The sequence below is a fragment of the Gymnoscopelus braueri genome, assembly GCF_963280865.1.
Source record: "Gymnoscopelus braueri genome assembly, chromosome: 21".
Lineage (NCBI taxonomy): Eukaryota > Metazoa > Chordata > Actinopteri > Myctophiformes > Myctophidae > Gymnoscopelus > Gymnoscopelus braueri.
The window spans coordinates 20,123,813-20,144,606 of NC_137623.1; the positions used below are offsets into that span (position 1 = coordinate 20,123,813).

A 20,794-nucleotide genomic window follows, 5' to 3' on the forward strand; every position below is an offset into this window, starting at 1 on the left:
CTTTATATATCCAAGTATGATTAAGTCTGGGATTATTTACGATTTTAATTAACCTGTTTTCAAGATAATGTTGGAGTGCATTGTGTTATTTGATAATGGGAGTAAGAACGCAATGGCATCTCCCCTACTGAGGGGAAATGTAGTTTTCACAAAACACTCCCTTGCCTGAGTCCAAATTCATGGATATATGCCCTTTTAAGGGCAGAAGAGGAATGTATCTGGTGGTGTGTAATCAACATTACCTGAACATTACCATGCATACAGATACCATTGAGCTATATCATCATACCCCCCACATAACATGGTCGTTTATTTAATTGCATTTCTTCAGAGAAAATGCCAAATAAACAATTATAGCATTGTAATTATTGAATATTATATTTATTATTATTATTATTTATTTATATGGATTTTACTTAATAATAATAGGCTATAATAGTTCATCACGACCCCTAATAGCCTACATTGAACATAATAATGTTGACTGTATGGATAAATATAGATGCTGAGAGCGAGCATGATATCTAGGTCCCCAGTTCCCCATCTGGGTCAATGAACAGTTGGTACCCTATCATCACTACAGAAGAGGCTTAGCACTGGGGCTTTAGGGTAAAAGCAGGGGAGACATGACTCATGTCACTGAAATGAGCCACATCAATAGTCTAGTCACTAGGTGACACAGTGTCACTGCTGGGTGATTACAATGCTGGGAGTTGACAACAAAACAGTGCAGATAAGCAACAGGACCATTTTTGTAACATATTCCCTTTACATGTATTCAAACTTTTGATTGATTGATCGAATACTTTATTAACAGTTTGCAGATTGTACAGGTACGGTTTACAAAGATTGCTAAAAGGATAACACAAAAATCCCTGGGCGCTTGTTCCCGTTGTGGTCCTGTAAACTAGGCCTATTCATATAGCCTACTTAATTTTGCACCTTGAGCCCTATAAACTCAAAAAACATAAAATGGAAGATGTTTGAAAAATGTTATTGTAGTTCTATGTTGGATAATGGATAAATACTACTACTATACTACTACTACTACTACTACTACCATTGCAACTACTACCACCACTACCACCACCACCACCACTACTACTACTACCACTACTACTACTACTACTACTACTACTACTACTACTACTACTACCACTACTACTAGTACTACTACTACTACTACTACTACTACTACTACTACTACTACTACTACTACTACTACTACTACTACTACTACTACTACTACTACTACTACTAGGCTAGGCTACTAATAATACTTATTATTATTATTGTTTCCCCTTTTAGTTGTTGTTGGGGTATTTGCCAATATAGGTCTAACCTGGAATCTGTCTTCTGCATTTACCCATCCTTGCTAATTGGTGAAAAATAACTATCCATCTACAGCCCACTCCCTCACTGTTTGCCCTAGAGAGCTGCATGGCTTAAACCGGATGTATCATCTGTCATGATTGGATTGTATGTCCATGACTGATGATAACAGTTGTTGTTAATAGGGTGTGTTCCAGGGTGTAATGGAAACAAAAAATGAACATGCCTCCTGAACTCTCAAAAAGGTCCAACAGGAGTAGGCTATATCCATCTCTAGGAATTGTAAAGAATTAGATCTCTTTTCCACACTGAATTGGATTAACTTAAATCATCCCAAAAGGGGAAACTGATTTGCCATCACAGACAAAGCTACAACACTCAATAAATATACACAATGAATAACGGCAGACATTTAACGGTAAGAAGATGTTCCATTGCATCAACAATAAAAAAGGTTAAATGAATGACAACTGTCACTGCCACTGTAATTTAGTACTGTGTGATCAAAATGCCAGTCTGAGCAAAACTCAAAGACTTTACTGCATTTGATGAATGATAACATGAAATATGCGAGGGACATTTTAATTTAGTCAATTTGCTCAAATTATATTGATGAGGTTCTGTATTTTGATTTATCAAATTAAGCTTACAGATAAACTTGAATAGACCTTCATCAACAGCAGCATCCCTACCCACAAGCATCTAAATGAAAATCCTTCCTTGTATGTGTCAATACACCACTTTCCTAATTGTCTTGAAACATTTATTTATTTATTTATTCATTCATGTATTTATTTATCATTCATGATTCATTCATTCATTTGGCACATGGAAGTGTATGGAACCCAAATATTATTGTATTGTCATTGAACCACTAGAGTGTGCTATTAGCAAAGGAAAACATCTATAGTAGCGTCTACTCCAGGAGACAGGAAACTCAAGAGCAGAGAGAGGTTCGAATTCGAACCACAACCCAGGCCCTTGCGAATTGCGATCACTCACTAGGAGTATAATGTGGTCTATGTATTGTAGTGCAGATGTGAAGACATCTGGCCACACATGGGGACAGCTGAGCTGGCCCAGGACAGCTGGGATGCCTGGAGAGCACTTGTTCGTGGCCTATGCCCAAGTGTTGCTATAGGCTAAGTAAGTAAGTAATGCAGTATGTGTAGTACTGTCTACATGGCTGCATGAGCAACCAGGCACCCCTAGGAAAAATCTATCATTTTAATTTGTCATTGATACTTATTTTACTCAAGTAAAACATTCGAGTACTTTTTTCACCACTGCAGGGCAGCATATAGCTTATAATCGACAATCGCCAGTCACACACACAGACAGACAGACAGACAGACAAACAGATAGATGGACATTTTGATGCATTTAATTATTGATTACTGTGGGGAAATTCAGGTGTCACAGCAGCAACAGCAGTTAGCATAATAGGTACAGGTAGTAGTAGAAAGACATGAATTAGATTAAAATGACAACATAAAAAGAATAGACTTCTATAGAAGTCTTTAAGATAGAATCTTAAAGACTGACCCTAGCCTGACTGGGTTAGCATAATGTGTTCTATTAATAAATATAAGCATAAGTATAATGTACAATCTTTCAGTATAAGATAGCAGTCACTAATACATAGCACCCAGTGGTTGATCAAAGGATAAACTCAGATCACTAAATAATTAAACTTAATACTTTCGTAAGACATAGTGATAGATTAAGCATACATAAAATAGTGAAACGAATAAGACAAAGATAGATATACAGTATTTGCACAGGGCCTAGTTCTTAGTAGGCCCACTTCTACCCCAGGCCCACTTTGCATATAGGCCATAATACAAACTAAGTTGGTTAAATAATTGTATATTTAGATCTGCTGCATTTTTCAGGTGGAAGTTGTGAAGGGATCCGGAGTGTTCCGCAAACGGAATGTGACACTGATTCAGAGCAACCTCAAAGGTAAGCTGTGTGTGTGTGTGTGTGTGTGTGTGTGTGTGTGTGTGTGTGTGCGCGTGTGCGCGTGCGTGCGTGCGTGCGCGTGTGTGTGTGTGTGTGGTAGATTGGCTATTTTCACAATGTTTTCCCCTTTCGTACGTAATATTTGACAATTTGTCCAATTTGGTGTATAACATACTATTCCGCTGCCAACATGTGTTTGTAGTATGATTAGTTGACATTATAACGTGTGCATGTTTGATGTGCAGTGCCTCCTCACAATGGCCAAAATAACAGGCCCCAAGAGCTATATACTAAAGACCCCATTGGCAATGGAAGACCCCCATTGCTAAAATAGAATACAGTATGTGACAGCAAGGAATCCTCGCCTTTGAAATACCACAGGATGTGATGAGATGAGTCATTATTAAGTACACAGTCAAATCCAAGAGCATACAAATGGAACTATTGGCTTTTTTATCTTTATTAACTGCATGTTCTGTGCTGATGAATAAGAAGTGTACCTTATCTTATTTTATCTTATCATTTATACACTCAAGTCAATTTGTACATTATCAGAGTTAAAAGTAGCAGGATTTCATGTGTAGTTTAAAGGAAATTATTCTTTATAATATGAACTCTGATTGACAGCTGAGCTGTTTATTGTGTAACTGGTGCTCTGAGTATTCTACTCTGGTAGTTAGAGTAAAGCTCAGGATATTCTCACTCAAAGCTACTGAAAGACAGGCAGCTTAATGAAGTTTGATGTTCCGTCATGCTCGATGATCCTTTGGGCTACAGTCAGTCTGTAGTAGGTGTTGGACAGGGCATTAAAGTCTGGACATTCTGACCTGAAATATACTACTGTACTTAATGGGATATTTCACTTTTAAAATAAAATTGGTAATTTTATCATCTACTCAATTAATAAAATAAATGAAAAAAAGTAATCGAAAAAACACGGCCCCCTCACGTATTAGGAGGGTAGGGTGAGTCACCAGAACCAAGGACGGGTGTTTTTGATGAATCTAACATGTTAAAAATGGAGTTTGAAGTTATAATGGGGTTGTCTAAATACTGATATCTAAATACTGAATCAAGCAACATAAAAACTGTCTACGGGGCTCACAAAAGCCTGAGTAGGCGATAAAATGACCCAATTTATTTTATGTGAAATATCCCTTTAATTCACCCAATGTGCTATTTGTTGTTTTACTCCATGATGAAGTAAAATAACGGGAAATAATTCAACAGGATAGTAGCCTCAGGAAATCAAATGTTGTATTAGGGTTTGCTTGCATGATATGGAGCATATCATATTATGACATATTTGATTTGATGACGTGTAGCCTACACAGTATCTGCTAAATGGCCATGAATGCTGTTCTAATTATTATAAATATCTCTTTCACTCATCAGCATAAAGCAAAGCCATTCTTGGCTAGAGTGACATCGCTGATTTGCTATTTTCCGTGATGAGAAGAGACTATCTAAAGGTGTCTCTCCAACTGTCTCAATCACCCATCTGCACTGCCATACATACAGAGAAAGAGAGAGTGGGGGTGGGGTGGGGTCTCGAGACTCCTAACAGGCATTTGATGTATGTGAAGTAACAATAGCATGGCTAAAGTTAGCAACAGTCACAGCTGAGAATATAAACTGCCAAGACAACCTTTAGAGGTATTGTATATTCAACAATAGGATAACAAGGATCTTCACCTCTAAAGAGCTTAATATGGGAAATATCCAGCATGTACTACATTATTACAGTTATCCAGTTTATTATTTGTGTGTGTGTGTGTGTGTGTGTGTGTGTGTGTGTGTGTGTGTGTGTGTGTGTGGGTGTGTGTGGGTGTGTGTGGGTGTGTGTGTGTGTGTGTGTGTGTGTGTGTGTGTGTGTGTGTGTGTGTGTGTGTGTGTGTGTGTGTGTGTGTGTGTGTGTGTGTGTGTGTGTGTGTGTGTGTGTGTGTGTGTGTGTGTGTGTGTGTGTGCGAGAGGCACAATTTCCATTTATTTTAATTGTTGTCTAATTACAGAGCATCACACGTGTACATTGCACTCCTTTGTTTTTACCGTAGTTTTTGTTACTTATTATGCACGTGTGTGTATCTGTACTATACATTGCACTCCTTTGGTTTTAGTTTTTTGGTACTTATATTGTTGTTTTGTTTTTAAGTGCAGCATATGAGACATGAATTGTGATTTTGGGGTATAATATAATTTGACTTGACTGGAGGTGACAGGCAGTGGCACTCAAAGTTTGTTCTCTTTTTTTGTAATTAGCATGCTTTATTTGACAAATGCTAAAAGCTTTTCGAGCATACTTTAACCTAAATAGAATTTAAATTAAACTAGAAAAAGTGCTCCTCTGTGTTTTTCTAAATTAGACCTGCTGGTGGCGCTATAACAGGCCAATGCAAAAAGGGTGGCATTTCTTCCTCGGCCTAGTGGGAATGCGCGTGTGAAATTTCACGGAAATCGCAAGCTGCGTTCATGATTTGAGGCATTTTGTTCAAAACGGACCAAACTTACAAACTTTGGAAGCCAACCTTAGCCAATCAGGATGGAATCTGGGACATCGGACAGATCCGGGTTGATCACATTACTATAGAGATACTGTGTACCGATTTGCATGACGTTTGGATAAAAGTAATATTAAAAAATGGGTTTTGCACAAATCGGCCTCCTGGTGGCGCTATAACAGGCCCATGTGTTCTGAATTGGCATCCAGGCAGTGTGTGTGCACAGTTTCGCAGCGGCCGGGCCAGCGGTGCTGGAGATTAGCTGCTCACAGACAGATGGACGGACGGACGGACAGACGGACGGACGGACACACGGACACACGGACGGACAGGGGGTAAAACATACTCTCTCGCCATGCCTTTCGCCTGGCGGAGACAATCAGGTTATTTAAATAAAGTATAACTTTTGAAATATGGTGCCCATTTGGCATTAGGGAAATCAAAGGAGTAGGTTAGTGTTGTCACACTGACTTGAGTGGATAGGCCCTCTGACATATGTTTCTGTAGTTATAGCTATATAACTCCTGTTCTCACACAGCCCATCCCTGAAACTATGAATACAAAAGAAGTCTCCATTTGGCAGCATTTGCCCCTAAATAACAGATTTTCAACTGAAAAAGCTACGCATGTGACATAGTCGTAGTACACTAAAAGGAGCTTGAGGCCTCAATGCATCCATGCTTGAGGTCCACTGGCCAGGTCTGTTGCACTGCTCCGACTCCGAGCTATATTTATCTGCACCCTCACCATAAAAGGACGCGACTGCTGCTGTGACATTCCGGTCAGTGCCAACATTATTTTTGTTGTGTGTAGCCTGCAGCCCTGTCCTCTGCTAGTGCACCTACCTGTTGCTTAACCGGGATATCAAGCGTTGTTGCTTTAAGTGTGGAGTTGGACCCTCTTTTCCTTTGAAGTTTTGGATTTTGTGGCTGTTTGGCCAGGGTAAGTGGTCTTAACTGTTCCTGCAGGGACAATGTGAGAGTGACTGTAGATTTATTGTTGCATTATTTCTGTCTGGACATGCATGTTGTTGATAAGCTGCCTGATTGCCTGAATCTTATGTGTCATGTCATGCCAGAAAATTTGGCTTCCTTATGTCAGGACTTGGAACTATATTTCTTAGCTGAAATATATATACTGTACATGTTAAGTACATTAAATGGAAATTGTATAGGCTAAACTTGATTCACTAATCTTTCACAACAAATCTTCTATCTCATTAACTAAAAAGAACAACCGTTGGCTTATTGTTGAAACTAAGAAAAGAACAATCTAATTAGAATCTAGGGCCCCCATGTACTGTAGCTACAGTACACAGCCATGTGTCCTGACCGGTCAAATTAAATCATTCAGTGTCCATGACGGATCGTTTTACTCATGGCTGGCTCACTGTTATAGGCCTGTCATTCTATCCAACATTCAGCATAATGCTAACATTCAATCCAACTGCTTTTGAACAGTAGCTTAAAGCACAGAGACAGACAGTTAGACAGGAAGAGACTTGGCCACTCAGGGCTCGTGCCAGCCAGGAGAAGCATTGTCTGTCCAGGATGTCGGGATCTATACCGTTCTACCAGAAGCAGCATCGCCACTACGACCGTGGTTACCGCAGCAGGGAGACGGAGTCCACCCTTAGCCGCTACCAATCTGCCAGCAGCAACTACGCTGCACGCAGCAGCTCCAGCAGCGCCGGCTTCGCCAGCAGGGGGTAAGGCGGAGGAGGAAGGTGGTGATGTCCTTTAGGACTGTAGTAGCTCACCCCTCCATCAGTCCATCCCTTTGTCAGTGGAAATCCCTGCTGCCCCCTTAACCCCATCACCTACTACACCCCCCCTCCCCTTCGCCAGTCTGAACCACCAGGCTTTGCTCAAGTTTACACTCCTTCCATCACCCCATGCTGGATTACCCCCCCGCCCCCCCACCCCCCTTCACTGCTTTGGAATCACTTTACCTGCCCTGTCGTCATTTAGCAGGCCACACTTAACCATCCATCCATTCTCTCTGACCCATCTGCATAGCCCACGTACAGTACCTGCTGAGTAGCCTATTCTCCATCACTCTGGAGTCTGTCTTTTAATTCCTTTTAATATAGTCATGAATCCTGCATGAATTTCCATGCATCTCCTTCCTCAGCATGCAGATGCATCATGATGCGACGCCCTGCTTGTGTTGATACAGTATATGCTGATGCACTTTACTTATTTATTCTACCTTGGCTTTAACACAACTCTACCCACATCTAACAAAATATAAAACCAGACCTGTTGCAATATTTGGAGATTGTGGGTCCAGTTTTGATTCCTTGGCTTTATGGATATTAAGTATGCTGTCAAGGAATTGGCTGTATAATGCCATGGACATAGACTGAAATAGCATAGTGGCCAGCGTGTTGATGGTAAATATGAGGAGTCGTGTTACACTTTCTCTGCTCCGTCAGTGACGTGCTCCATAGTCGTGTGGTCATATGTCTGTGGGAGCTTTCATTAAGAGAGTGTACCTGGTAACTGGTTATAATCTAATTAGATAGCTGTCCTCCACAGTTAAAGCCTCACTATGTAACTTTTTTTTTATTAATACATTTTAATTTTGTCCAATCTGTATGGTAGAGTATGTAAATACAATATAACTTATACAATTGGGGTGGTTGTATTTTGTCTCCCTGCTCTTCTATTGAGACATTTAGATTGTGTCAAAGGTCATGTCTCACCTAGACACTGTATTATTATTGTTAATCACTTTTGATAGTCTAAAGTTTGTTTGGTCCTCGCTGAATCCTTATTTGATTGTAATGGATTATGTGTGTAGTATGCTGTTTTCAATGATGGTGTGATGGTACATTTCAGTTAATCAAGCTCAAAGACTTCTTGTAAACACTTCTCAGTGCATGTCCAAGCCCCCTCACAGCCACTCAGTTATTGCTGATCTGAATTCTTTATTCTGGAAAAGCAGTGAATTTGATGATGGTTTCCAATGGGCCTAGTTTGTATTTTGTGTGACAAATATTTGACAATGTTGATCTGGGCTGCGAGACATTTCAGATTTGTGCAATATCCTTTCTGTATGGAATCTCTGTATTGAACGGCCTCATTCTAAAAGACAAGCAACCTATACCGGGCTTTAGATCTGAGCAACATGTTCACTCTTATTGTACTGATGTCAAGGGAGCTGTAGTAAATGGCAGCCACAGCCATGGTACAAACTGCTGTGCTCTCATATTACATTTGCATTATCTACAGCCATAGTCTAGTTTTTGGAATGTTAGATTCCCTGGCATGTGAAGAATGAGCAAATTATTTGACAATAAGAAGAGTGTGTTCCTCGGAGCACAGATCTCCGCCAGGCCTGGCTGCCTATCCAGGGCTGTGTCAGTCGTGGGGCAATGCTGACAGATTCTGCTATCAGCAGAGTTTGTACAACAGATGGTGCAACTCAGTGGGGTGTTCCAGTTTTTTTTGGAGGGTATACCATATTATTCCCTCCCACACGCACGACATGCACGCGTATATACGCTCGCTCGTGGTCACCGAATGAAATGGTTGGTAGATGGTATACGATAAAAAAATATATAATCTTGGGCTGTATGCTACTATGTAGCGTAACACAGAACACACCACTGATGCAACTGGTCACGTTTGTGGCGCCCCCTATGGGCAGAATTGAACGCTCTTTTGGAGGTGGGCTCTATTAGAAGACCCTCAACTCGCGATTCCGATTTGGGGATGATTGGTTGTTGCGTACATAATAGTGTTTGTTTCTTGTTAGAAACATCCACCAGGCCGCTGTTCCGGCCTGGTGGAGATCATTAAAACACAACACAAAAAAAAACACAATAAAGCAAAAATATATATAAAGACAACACACTCTCACTTCAGTGCCATTCTCAAACCCAAGACCTAAAAGGGAGCTGCTAAAAAACTGTTAAAAAGACGGAGGCGCACCGTCTAAACCGGACTTGAGCCACGAGAGGCACCACCGAGCGAGTCGCTGTGCCTAGTGTTGTGAAGTCCGCTTCAGCCGTTCGAGTTAATGTCTCGATAGGGACAGATTCGTAACTCATACCTCCCTTAGTCAACATGTGCCGTTTCAACCCCCCTTTCCAGTCAAACGTTTGACTTCTTGGGACGTCCGCCCCAAAAAGTCACCCGTTTGCCGTCCTGGGAGTGTGAATGCGTTGATAATCATTTTAACTCCATGCGCATCAGAACATTTTGTAAAGGCTGATTGATAAGGCTGATAAAGGCATTTCCTGGTTGTTCCATAGTGCCTAGCAGAAGCCTAGGCGGGAAGCCTCTCAGTTTTACTAACTGAGAGTGTGTAACAGAGTATAGAGATAGAGAGCAAGAGGATGTCATCACTCAATATACTAATGGCAATGTATATCAACACGCCAAATGTTGTCAACATATGTGGTGCTGAAGGGAACAGTATATGTTGTGCCAAACCAAACAGATGTGTTGAGAGGGATGCATCCTCTTTAAGAACACACATTAATTTACCATCCATCCATCATCCATCTTTACCACGTTTCCACGGTGGAATTGAGGTCCTCTTCATAATGGCAATGGGCATTCCCAGTCCCAGAGAGGCCTTCAAGTTCAAAGGTCAGCGAAGAGAGACAGTCACTAAGACACATTCTGTTCTGTTCCATTCTTGTTACCAAGCTATTCTTTTCCACTGTTGCCACCGAGGCCACTACTCCTATAGGCTTTATAGAAACAGACGTATTGATTCCAGAGAAACAAGATGAGAGTATTGACCTTCCATTACAGAGTCTAGCCTGAATGCTATAGTGGACAGATCTGTGGAGAGCTGACAGGCTCAAGGTAAAACGGGCAGAATACGAAGCCTGATTTATACTTAATAGCCGATCTATAAGCTGACACAACACTTTGCATCGATACTTTCGGTGCACGATACCCGAGTGCAACCAAGTATACATCAGGCATTAGTCTTCCAATGGATATTATCGTCTCATTTTGTTTATGTTGTTTAGGCCTATATGAGGGAGGACTGTCATCTCAGGGACTGTGAGACATTATTCACATGATCTATATTATAAACCTCCTGCTATTTGATTTATTTTATTCGAATAGTGTTCATTTAGATCTGTACTGTGATGCTTGTGGCTTTTTTGACTGTGTGTGTCGTCCGATGTTGATTTGTAGACCTGGTTTATTTGAGAAGATTCAGTTTCCTTCTGATGCCTATTATAGCTTTCAGTTTTACTCGTAGTGATGATGGGGTATTGTTTGTTTTGAAGAGGTCATTACTTTAGACATGTATAAAAGAGCATGTCATCCAAATTAAACCATTGACCATCCCACTGAACATTAATACATCTCATCTACCCCTGACCCATGGCTTCATCCCCATATCCTTGGTGTCATGTTTTTTTTTTTTGGGCTACTGTACCAGCTGGCTGACAGTATGTTGTACTGCATATCTTCAGACTTAGAGCATCTTCATACTCTGGGCTGGAGGACAGCAGAGTGAGCCCTCTGCCCAAGAGGTCCAAGCCAACTTATTTGGCTGTGGACAGATCGAACCAGATCATCGGCTATGTTGTGCCTATCTTCAGGGGCAGTTTGAGGTAAATTCTTAACCAGTGGTGGAAAAAGTACTCAAATGTCTTACTTAAGTGAAAGTATCAATACTGCAATGCAGAAATACTCGGTTACAAGTAAAAGTCTGGTATTCAAATTTTAAAATGAAAGTACTCATTATGCAGAATGTCCCATTTCACAAGTGTTCACAAAAAATCCTCGAAATTGTACTTATTGTACAATACTTGAGTACATGTACTTACTATCCACCACTGTTCTTAACCATATGAACATGAGACGTCCAGAAAATAGAAGTTCTGTAACTTTTAATGCTTTACCTTACTACTCCCTATGCCGGCTCTTATTGTTAACTCCTATAGTCAAGAGTTTGCCACGGGATTGTCCAATACAGAGGAGGCGAGGTTAAAGGAGTCTTCTTCATACATGGCCCAAAGAAATCTGTTCACCAGTGGGCTGGAGACGGAAATGTCAGAGCAAACCTCCAGGAAGCTGGCCATGCGCGAGTCAGCCCAGCGCATCTCTCTGAGCAAAAGGGTTAGTGGTGGATTCCTGGCCTTTTGGAGATTGTAGACGGGAAGGCATTCTATTCAGTGACAACATGGATGAGTGTTTGACATGATGAGTTATGTGTTCTATTTTTACAACACGGATGAAGGTATTCGCCTTTGTGACACCAGGGTCAACTATGTACTCAGTGGTTCTTAACCTGTGGGTCGGGACACCCATGATTTTGGGGGGGTCCCCAGATGACAGTTAAGTGCCAATTTAAGGACTTTTAAGACCTTTTTAATACCTCAAATGATCTACAAGCTCATAACGCCTTGCAACGCTTGTAGATCAGCTATTTTCACAATATTTATGAGGGTAATGCCTCAACTCCTACAATTCCAAGTGCTTGTCAGGTTGGGGGGTCCCCAGTTCAAATATGATTATTTTGGAGGTCCCCACTCCCCAGTTCAAATATCAAATGATTATTTTGGGGGGGTCACTGCCTGAAAAGGCTGAGAACCACTGATAGACACATTCCAATTTTCTTACTGCGAAAGGTATTAACTGTGGCAAGAAAATAAACTTTGATGACATCAAAATTAGATTATTCCTCGTTATGACATCGCAGATTGGTCTGTTTACTAGTTATATGTAGTAGTAGTGTCTCAACAGACTTATGTTACTTAATGGAGAGGTGTAATTCAGCTATGGGCGTGAGTTATACGTCTTTCCAACAGTGGTTAATAAGTAGTCCTAGATGGAAAGTTGCCACTCACTTCTCCAAGGAGTTTATTTATGTTCCTTGGTGATTATGTCACCAAATACCACCCTGCCCATTCATTAAGGATCATAAAAGCCACAGTGACCCCTTTACACTGTATTTAACCTGTCCCCACTCTGGCAAATAGCCCTGGGTGAAACATTCATCAGGCTATCCTGTTTCTGGAGACACAGGGAGGCAGTGTCCACGTGGACGGTGTTGTCACATTATGAATCGAGGGTGGTTGCGGGTTAGGCTACTGAATGCACAACTTCGCTAGTTACAGTAGCTTCCCAGCTATTTATAGGACATACCGGTAATCAGCATTCAGAAATAGGCTACGTACATGTAGCCTTACCGTGCCACGTGCCCCGCACGCACACACACATGCAGAAGGCGCATGTAGTTTGCATGAATAAAAATACTTTTTGGTCTTGCATTGTGAATTGCATTGTGAATTATTTGTCAGCGGGGGATACATTTTTAATGTTTTTGCTTACACTTTGTGGGTAAATTATTGTTGACATTTTCATATAATGCCGAATGATTGCAACATCCCTAGATCTATGACCACGAGGCGCACTTCAAGCGCATGAACGAGGATAGCCTGATGCACCCCCCGGAGTTTGTGATTAAGCCACGCTCCCACACTGTGTGGGAGAAGCAGTGTGTACGGCTGCACTGCACCGTCTCTGGTTGGCCTGACCCACGGGTGGTCTGGTAAGTGTCACACACACGCACACGCACATGCACACACGCACGCACACACACTCTGTCATTCTTCATTTGGCAATACATTTTGACAATATATCTTTGCTATGTTTAATCTCTGTCTCTGTTTAATATAATATTTTGAAAGTACTTTCTGCGCCTATCTGGTCTAACCAACACCCACCCCCCACCCCTCCATCCCCCTGTTCTGCTTCCCACAACTAGGTACAAAAACAATGTGACAATTGACCCCCTCGCCTACCCGGGCAAGTACAAACTGGACAGCAGCTACAATGTGCACTCACTGGAGATTAACAGGTACAGACATGCAAACTTGTAGCTTTTTAGCTACAATAGCCGTTTTGAATCCAAATAGGGCAATTGTGTGACACCTGACCCGAAAAAAAACAACATGTTGTCACCTTTTTCACCTCGGGCTGTTTGCATGCCTGCAGGTAGGCCTGAGCGCTCTGCACCACCACAGCAGCACTGCCACGGTGCAGTCACTGGTTTAGCGCTGAAACTGAGAAAAGAGAAAAAAACGACCTAAAAGTTTATGACTTGCCCAATCATCATTATTACACTGTGGTGGAAAAAGTACTCTTACTCTTACTTCAGTAAAAGTATCAATACTGCAATGTAGAAATACTTAAGTACCTTAAAGTAAAAGTCCGGAATTCAAAACGTACTTGAGTCATCAATCAAAATGTACTTAAAGTACCAAAAAAGTACTCTTTTTCAAATGTATAAATTGTAATAAAAAAGCTCACAATGCGTTGCATTGCGACACATTGTGAGCTTGTAGATCGGCTATTTTCAAATGGCCGAAATGTATATAGGGCTGAAGTGGTTAATGTATGTTTTGTAATACTAATCAAAATCTACAAAGTAGCCTAAATAGTAACTAAAGTTTAGAAGTAAAAGTACTGAAAATTGGAAATACTCCAGTAAAGTAAAAATACCTCAAAATGTACAGTATTTGAGTAAATGTACTTAGTTACTTTACAGCACTGTTTATACATAAGTGGACAGTATAGTATTATTTCATATGGCATCACTTTTATATTTCTGAAAATTAAACCCCAGTCACTGGCCGTTCGCATTTACAATAAACAAATAATAGTTGTATAATACTCTTTTGTTGGGAGAGTTCTTCAACTACATTGACTGGGCCGGTTATTGTTGCAACTCCTTACCAGCGAGCCACTGTCATCATCTGTCATTCAACATAGTCTTACTGGATCATCTTAACAGCTTTTGTTTTGTAATACAATCTTACTCTGAGGAGGAAACCTTTGAAACCTTGGAGCTCAGAGAATTGGCAGGTGGCTCTGCTCATCATGAGCAGATCATGTCATGTCATGTCTCATGATCTTTGTCATAGTTATAATAATTAGCATTTGTATTTTGGGTGAGAGGGTAATTGGTGTTTAAGACCAATATGCGTCTGTCCTTGACTCTTTATGATCTGTCAAACAAAGAAAGACATTCCAGAGGCCCACCATGAGTTATGAGTTAGACAAGAAGACTCCAGTCATTTCTGAGCTTGCCATTGATAACAACATGGTCATCTAAAAATAGTCTCGAAATATGGGCTCATCTCATGGTTTATTTTTTGACCGTGTCAATAAAGAGTCAGTACTCAAGTGCCTCAAGAAGGAAGGAAGCGATAAAACTATAATGTTTTAAATATATAGTGAGGGAGGTTTGTTTTGTCTTTAGTATGTTTTTTATTGGGAACTATGGAATTCTTTGTTTGCTTGGTTTGCTTAAATAAACCCTACAGCGGGGTCTTGAATCACCCTGAAATGATCAATAACTGTACACAAGATATAACCACAAAAATATATTATATTGATTTAAGCGTGATTTAAGCGTGTTAGATAGTGTGTAATAGTGTGTTAGATTATGCAAGTTAAGTCCTGTCAAATTGATTGAGATGATCCAGATGCTCTATTTGATCCAGGTGCTCAGTCTACATCCATGACAACAGTACCAGGGGGTCCCCAGCCAAATTAGTTAATATAGTGTCACACATTTTAACCACTTTTTTTATTTTATTTTTAAAAGTGATAATTTTTTACGCAAATCTTCTCTTCTGGGGGTCCCTGGCACAAAACCTTTTCAGAAGGGGCTCCGCAGCCAAATTCATATCAATTTGGGGGTCCTTGGTACGGAAAAGTTTGAGAAGCGTTCCACTGCTGGTTTCACGGTGGCTTACAAACACGAGTAACTTTCATATTGAGTTGGGACAGTATCTGATACGTATGACATCATCAATCTATTTATGTATCCTTGGCATGAGGTTATGAGACTCTTTACAGTAGGGGGCTCACATCGTTGATATATTATTTACATGTTTGAGAGGGTTGTGGTGCCATGGCCACGTGAGCCCATGGGACATTGCTATAACATCAGGCTCTCTTCTTTCAGATGTGATTTTGATGACACGGCACAGTATCGCGTCTCCGCCATGAACGCCCAGGGAGAGCTGGACGCATATGCCTCCGTCGTCGTCAAGAGTATGTTTTGATAAGTCTATCATCTAGGGATGGGACGATAATCGTTATTATCGTTTGTCGTGATAAAAAAACGCTCACAATAATCGTATCGCAGAGATTTAAATTTATCGGGAAATTGTCCTCCGTCATACACTAGGATGAATTAGCTTTTGTTGAGCTGCAAATTCAGTACCACTTGAACCACCCTCTACTTAAATAAAAATGCACCTGTAAAGGGTGCATTTGGTGATCTTATTTCACTCTACACAAATCGATTCACCAAAAAGAGCTAAAATGGCTACGTTCCCCGCAGAATAGGGATGCTGGGGGTTCAAGTGATTAACAACAGTGGCATTTTAAGTTTTAAGCATATGTTGACTATCGCAATACTATCGTTAATCGCAATACTTTTTGCCACAATAATTGTGACGTGTAATTTTCATATTGTCCCATCCCTACTATCATCATCACTACACAGAAGAATTCACGATCAACTTTCCAGATTTGATTGTTTACTGTACTGTACTCTCATTGCACCAAGGGGTCGGGGAAACACTTGTAGATATGGGTGTTATGCATCTCTATAGGTTCATGTGGCCTGTTTTCACTAAACAGGATTTGTTTGTTCTTGTGAAGCACTTATATACTTATTATAGTCACTGTACAAGTAGTTGTCTGTGTAATGCTAATTCACCCCTGAACATTGCATTGTGATTTGTGTGGCTATTTTCACAAACTGCACGCATACAGAGGCCACACCCTTATTAGACTGTCTCAAAAGAGTTAATTGTGTTTAAAGGAGTAGTTCACCCCCAAAAAATCTTATTTTCTATCAATTACACACCCCATGAAGCCTTGAATTCATGGAGATTTTTTTAGTTTTTGTCGCATTCCTGAGCCAATAATTTGATGACTGGATGACTGGTCAGTACTAGGAGACTCAATTGGTAGTAGGCCTAGACGGTCACCAAATTATTGGCTCAAGAATGTGACAAAAACTAAAAAATCTCCATGAATTCAATGCTTCATGGGGTGTGTAATTGATAAGTCATTTTTTTGTGTGAACTACTTCTTTAAAACACAACAATGTGACACTCATTAAGGATGATGTCTTACAGTATTGTTACTCTTTGAGTAAGAATCAGACAAGCACATATGGCCTACATACTGTACATACATTTACACAATATACAGTCGTTTAAGCATGCATGTTTCTCAGAGGCTGTACTCAATCCATTATGGGCTTTATATCCCCAGGTGGTACAACGTTTTATATTCCAGAAATATATAGTAACGAAAATATGTTCTTCTTCCTCTCAGGATTCAGGGGTGAAGTCGATGAGTCACTGCCTGCACCCAGACGTAGGTTTGAGTTTCATTTGTCACTTGTAATTTTGTATTATTTATTATGAATAAATAATATTATGACTATAATAAATAATATCATTTATTGTGAATATAATAAATAATATAATTGATATAATAATATAATAAATAATAATAAAAAATCCCCTATTTTATATATTAACTTGTTCATGTATCTGGTATTGTCAGAATTAATCATATATCGTCTACGTCATGTCAGGTGGAAACCTCCTGAAAAGTCCAAAACGGTTACTTTTCAGGATTCAAATTCAAAAGTATCAAAAATAGCAGATCGACAAGCTCAAAACGCGAAGCAACGCGTTTTGAGCTTGTCGATCTGCAATTTTTTATATGATCAAGTAGGGGTTAATTTACGAAAAAACACAAACAGTTAAAATATGGAGATAAGAGGTTTCTGCCCGACAGCAACGATATATTGCTATATAATATAATATCTTATTAACATTACCCATGCTGCCTGGCACATGGATGATTTGATGTGTTTTTGACGTGTTTAATTTTAATATCACAACACTTGTTTCTACATAATTTCTTTAGAATTTTACTGTTGTTATAAGACCTGGAACGCATCTGTGTCACTTTAGGTTTCCTTGGCTATTCAAAAATAGCAGATATACAAGCTCATAGCGCGGCACCGAGTGCCGCGCTACGAGCTTGTAGATCTGCTATTTTTGAAAAAACGTGAACATTTTTTTAAAATATTTTTTTCAAAAAACTGTTAGGATTTAGATTTTTTTTAAGAATCGCCTCAGGTCTTAAAGGGTTAAATCTTTGTGTTTTGACAATTATTTGGGGGCCCACTTGCGAATAGACTCACTCCCAATCTTCCGCCGTAATCTGAAGACTCACCTCTTCAGATTCCACCTCAGCCCGTAGCACTTGCCCCTAGCCTTGACGACCTTGCAGACTAATGCAAAGGTTAAAATGTCATTTAGATAGCATGTTATGTAGACAGATGCCAGGTTAGTTTGTAGACCTGGCATCCTATAGTGTGTATAGTTTCAATTGTACAGATTATAGATTTTTTTGATATTATACTGTTTAGACTGATGATAGGTTCTTGGTTTACCTACTGCATGATCCTAGATGACTATTTCTATGCATTTGATGTATTACCTCGTGTTTTCCTTGCTTACTGTAAATCACTCTGGACTAAGAGCGTCTGCTAAATGCCTAAATGGAATGGGGAAGGGAGGCAGGCTGAGTGGGATAGGGATGGAAATAGACAGCTGGGGAGGGAAGGGAAGGGAAGGGGGTGTGGGTGGGAAAACACTACTGCACTACTGACAGCTTTTCTGTTCCTTTAATGATGCGATGCAGGGCCAAGTTCTGCAGGTAACAGGGGCCGCTGGAGTCTGGTTTGACCATGCCGTTGTTCCTTTGGGTGTATCCACTATGTGTCTGTGCATGATCACTCTTGTGCACTTGTTTGCAAATCTAGTGTTTTGGAATACTTTCCTGGAACCTTTCATGACGAGGCTTTTAGAGCGGGATGCTGTGAAAAAAGATGCTATCATGTTGTATAGTGTTTCAAAGACAAGTAGATTTTCCATTTCACAAAATAGTCTTTGATTACTCAAAGAATATTTTTGTTGTTTTTACATGCACTTGTAGGCCTAGTTGACAAAGGTTTTCAAAATGGCAATTATGGTGATTATTGCTGAAAAGAGCCATTTGGACCCTTATGACACATTGATATTAATATGCAATGCAACTAATACCACTGAAGATGTGGGATTAAATTGATTTTAATCCTCAAGTCTTGAACATGTGTGTAATCACGTGTGTATATCACTCTTAATATAAGTGCATGACTATAAAGTGTGCTGGCCATCTTCACCGTCAAAGATATGTTTGTGATCACTCTTTTGGTCTGTATGGTGTATTATCTCTGTTGTCCTCCTCTGACTTTACACATTCTCTTTATATTAATGTTCTTATATCCTCTTCATCCCTGTCTGCCTGAATAGCACTGCATCTCTCTCCTGTGAAGCAAGGGGGTTGATATTCTGTCAACGTCTTTCTGTTCAATCTCTCTGTCACTTGTCTTACAGTCCAACACCCTTGATCATAATTCATCCCATTCGTCCCATGCAAATATATTGCATGATGTTTAGCACGACACCAGTCCATGCTCTGACTCTGGTGTACTGTCTTATAGAGGGACTGGTTTCTGAGTATGGCATCACCTTCCAAACTCACATCGTGGACACGTTCGGCGTGTCGTTCGGAAGGGAAGGGGAGACCATGAGTCTGGGATGCACGGTCATCGTCTATCCTGTCCTACAACGCTACCAACCAGAGATCCAGTGGTACAGAGATGGTAAGTAAAATGCTCACATATATATATATATATATATATATATATAATTTTTTTTTTTTTTTTTTTTTTTTATTAATCAAGGAAAAAGTATGGAGAGAATTGAAACCAGAATCAGTGTATGAAATTTGTTTCTTTTGTGCAAGCTCCATCATTTGTAGTTTTCAGGAAAGGGAGGCTAGAGATAGAGGAAGATCAATGAGAAAACAGGACACAAGAAAGGAACAGTTCAAATAATCAAAATACAGTATACAGTATACATCGCTAGATAGATAGATAGATAGATAGATAGATAGATAGATAGATGCTTTATTTGTCATTGGGGAAATTCATTTTACGCCAAGCAGCCATCAGGACACAAAAATCGCGAAACATGAATACACAATACATGGACAGATCACACAATAAATTGACAATACTACACAGCTCCTCTCTTAATACAGAGAGAAAAATTGATTAGACTACCAGTCATAGTTCGAGAGGCATCACATATCACATTACACATTGTATGGGCAGAACTGAGATAGGGCCTGTTTGTTCAGAAGTCCTGTGCTTGTGGGGACAAATGATCTCCGAGGCCGAGCCCTTAGGGCACCTTAGGGAGTTGAGGAGGTTTCTCATTCCTATATTCTCCCTTCAGATTTCCCTGCACCGGTCCAGGGGTCCAATGTAGTGACCTTCCGGTCACAAGCCTGACTTCTCTAACCTCTCTGGTCTACCATTGGTTTGTCTGGTGACCAGAATAGGAAGACTGGCAGATCACTAGAAGCCTTCTTGGCTCACCTGTCGAGGCTTGTGATCTGTATTAAATCTGGCTCGCTCTACTGTACACCCGAGTTTCACTCACCGCTGACAGACACAGCACATTGAAATATAATCTCATTACACAGAGGAGTGTGGAATATGTGACCTATATCATTCCATAATGATATCATATACTGTACATTTAATCTTGTTTGTGCCAAGTTTGCAAAGGACAAACAATAATTAAATCCCATTAAATGAGTGTAATTATTTATGAATTAACTATGATTTTCCTATTATACAATCTATATTAATCTTATGTGTTTACAACCACTGCTCTTACAAAGAGAAATCCTCTCTTGGCCAAGAAAGACATTATAGGCTGCTTGGCTTCAGACAGAGCTACTCTGCTGCACATACTGTACAGTGGTCTGCTGCATGGGAAACCAGCATGTCCCGCACACAGCTAAAGGGGATTATCTCCCCCTCACCCCCTACCCCCTGGCCAAGGAAGGCTTCTGGGC

The 20,794-nt window shown here is 40.3% G+C and overlaps 1 protein-coding gene across 12 annotated transcripts in view; it reads left to right on the top strand.

Moving 5' to 3' along the window:
- Window positions 1–6,589: 6,589 nt before the first annotated feature.
- myom1b (myomesin 1b) overlaps window positions 6,590–20,794 on the top strand; it is a 49,014-nt gene continuing 34,809 nt past the window's right edge. For 5 of the 12 annotated variants that reach the window (XM_080418422.1, XM_080418415.1, XM_080418421.1 and 2 more), the window contains exons 1-10: window positions 6,590–6,737; window positions 7,256–7,503; window positions 11,245–11,377; window positions 11,717–11,893; window positions 13,171–13,328; window positions 13,545–13,637; window positions 15,753–15,841; window positions 17,141–17,182; window positions 18,527–18,541; window positions 19,368–19,529. In XM_080418422.1, the coding sequence (XP_080274548.1) occupies window positions 7,346–7,503; window positions 11,245–11,377; window positions 11,717–11,893; window positions 13,171–13,328; window positions 13,545–13,637; window positions 15,753–15,841; window positions 17,141–17,182; window positions 18,527–18,541; window positions 19,368–19,529 (1,027 nt within the window). In that variant the 5' untranslated portion in view covers window positions 6,590–6,737; window positions 7,256–7,345. The remainder of the gene's footprint in view (window positions 6,738–7,255; window positions 7,504–11,244; window positions 11,378–11,716; window positions 11,894–13,170; window positions 13,329–13,544; window positions 13,638–15,752; window positions 15,842–17,140; window positions 17,183–18,526; window positions 18,542–19,367; window positions 19,530–20,794) is intronic. The other 7 variants (XM_080418420.1, XM_080418418.1, XM_080418426.1 and 4 more) reach the window with 4 other exon arrangements.